We start from the raw sequence: 2,243 nt of genomic DNA on the forward strand, positions 1-2,243 counted from the left end.
GAGGCTGGGGCTGGGGAGGCAGCTTAGACGGGGGTGCTCGGGTGAAGATGGGGGACCCAGGGAACATGGCCCTGCTGGCCCCGTGCTCCCAGAAGGCGTTCTGCAGCTTGAATATCATGCTGAGGGGGATGGGGCGCTGGCGCGGGGCGCTGCGGGGCTGCGGGCTGGAAGGAGGCATGGGGATACGGCTGACGGGCTGCCAGCTGCGGGGCAAGGTGCCCGACGGCCCCGCGGAGCCCAGCGAACGGCGGTAGCTGCCCACATCTGAACGCCTGTCGTTGGCCAGAGGGGAGACCTTGTAATTGCGCGGCAGGGTGGCGCTGGTGAGGTTGTCCTGGGAGGAGCGAAGGGAGAAGGGGCTCCAGTGCGAGAGGTAAGGGCGAAAGGTGGGAAGGGGAAGCCCAGGCAGTGAGGGAGAGCAAACGTCCAGGAAGGGGTGGAGGGCAGCATATCGAAGGAAGAGCGTGGGAAAGGCACGGAGACCGCGGGCACAGCCAGGGAGCGGGGTGAGCCTGGCCCGGACCCCGCTCCCGACCTTGCCCGCCCTCCCCTCACCCAGAGCCTCCGCCGCTCACCTTGCCAGCGGCTCCCAGCCCGTCCAGGCTGCTCTCCCTCCAGGGCAACAGCTGCAGGCCCGGCGAGGAAGGCCGCGCGAAGACGTCCAGGCCTGCGAGGCGGGAATCATTAGGGTCTGGGGGGCGCCTGTCCTCTGGGTCCCCCATTCCCCTCCTTGCCCCCACCCGCTTCCGTCACTCACGTTCATAGCTCTGCGAAGACTTCTTCTCGTACGCCACGTCTAGGTCAGACTCATTCCAGGCTTTGGGGGGCCGCCGGCGCAGCGTCAGGTCGTCTGGGGGGACGTTTGCAGTGAACATGGGAACCAGGGGGCCCCGCCCGCTTCTGCGCCCCAAGTTCCGCCCCCTGGCTCACCTTGTGCGCGCAGAGGCGGGGCGAAGGCGCTTCCGCCCGCGCCCAGCAGGGGGCTCCCAAAGGCGGACTGCGCCTCGTAGGCAGCGGCAGGGGGGCGCGGCGACGGCCCGCGCTCGGGGAAGAAGGCCTGGGGCCCCTCGGCCAGAGGGCTGCCACGCGGGGAGCCGGCGCGCCCCAGGAAGTCGAAGGGCGTGGGGGGACCCTGCTGGCGGAGCGGGCCTGGCCGCGGGGAGGGCGCGCGGCCGAGGGAGCCGCTTGCACCGTCGAAGGCGCGGGGCCGGGGCGAAGGCGCGCGGTCCAGGCTGCTGTAGGCGTCGGGCTGCAGGTAGAGCGCAGTGCGGGGAGACGACGGCCGGCCCTTGGGGGACAACGGGCTGTAGGGATGCAGGGCCGGGGCGCTCTCCGAGCGCGGGAATGAGGTGTCTGTGCCGTCGGTGGCCGCCTTCCGGGGGGACCCTCGGCTGCCCATGGGTTCCGGGACCGGGCTGGAGCTGTACCGGGACAGCTGTGGGGAGGCCAGGACGTTGAGGGGTCAAAGGAGACATTAAAGGAGGGGTCAGTGGCGGGGGAGTGGGGGGGGGTTGTCAAAAGAGGTAACTGAAGGTCATCTCAGAGGACTTGGACTAGCGGTGGAAATTCAGGCACAGGGAGACCAGGTGAGGAGTGTTGGGGACAGACCCCTGAATGAGGATGAGTCTAGCTCATTACTGTGTGTCGCCTTTGCGTGACTTAGGACAGGCCCCTTTCCTTCTGAGGGTCCTGTTAGATGTGCACCTCCACTTCTTTAAGGCGACCTTGAATAGGCCACAACCTGCACAACCGTATGGGGCAGCCTTGCCTGAAATCCAGGCCTGTGGCCTGAGGTGTGGAGCAAAGCTGGCTTTGGAGGCCCGGGTAGGAGCCAGGCTCACCCTAGAAGGGGCTCCGGCCTGTGGGCCAGGAGGTGCCGGCGAGTCTGACCACAGCGACTCCAGCTGCTTGGTCAGTTCGTCCACCTTGGCTGCCGCCGTGTCCAGCTCCATCTGCTTCATGTGCTCCATGTGCTTCATGGCCAGCGCTGGGCGGGCGGGAGTGACGGTAAGGACCTGGGCTCCTGGCAGGGGCCCGGCCTCTGCCCACCTGCCCGAGGGCCCCGCCCACCGGCCCCGCCCCCTACCCCAGCTCACACTGGAAGTTCAGGTCCAAAAGGTCCCGCGCATTCTGAAACGCCTCGCTGTCCATGGTGCCAGCTGGAGCGGGCGCCTGCAGGGTGGGGAGGGAGCCGTCTAAGACCCAGCCCGTGTAGACCCCGCCCTCAGGGAACGTTGGGCAGC

At 68.3% G+C, this 2,243-nt stretch overlaps 1 protein-coding gene across 1 annotated transcript in view; it reads right to left on the minus strand.

The window, feature by feature from the left end:
- Positions 1-2,166, minus strand: part of PPP1R13L (protein phosphatase 1, regulatory subunit 13 like) — a 9,968-nt gene extending 7,802 nt beyond the window's left edge. The window contains 6 exon segments of the mRNA XM_012653436.1: positions 9-334; positions 576-667; positions 758-850; positions 931-1,435; positions 1,842-1,987; positions 2,097-2,166. Of these exon segments, the coding sequence (XP_012508890.1) occupies positions 9-334; positions 576-667; positions 758-850; positions 931-1,435; positions 1,842-1,987; positions 2,097-2,151 (1,217 nt within the window). The 5' untranslated portion in view covers positions 2,152-2,166.
- Between the last annotated feature and the right edge of the window lie 77 nt (positions 2,167-2,243).

This window comes from Propithecus coquereli, unplaced genomic scaffold (assembly GCF_000956105.1).
Source record: "Propithecus coquereli isolate 6110/MARCELLA unplaced genomic scaffold, Pcoq_1.0 Scaffold42, whole genome shotgun sequence".
Taxonomy (NCBI): Eukaryota; Metazoa; Chordata; class Mammalia; order Primates; family Indriidae; genus Propithecus; species Propithecus coquereli.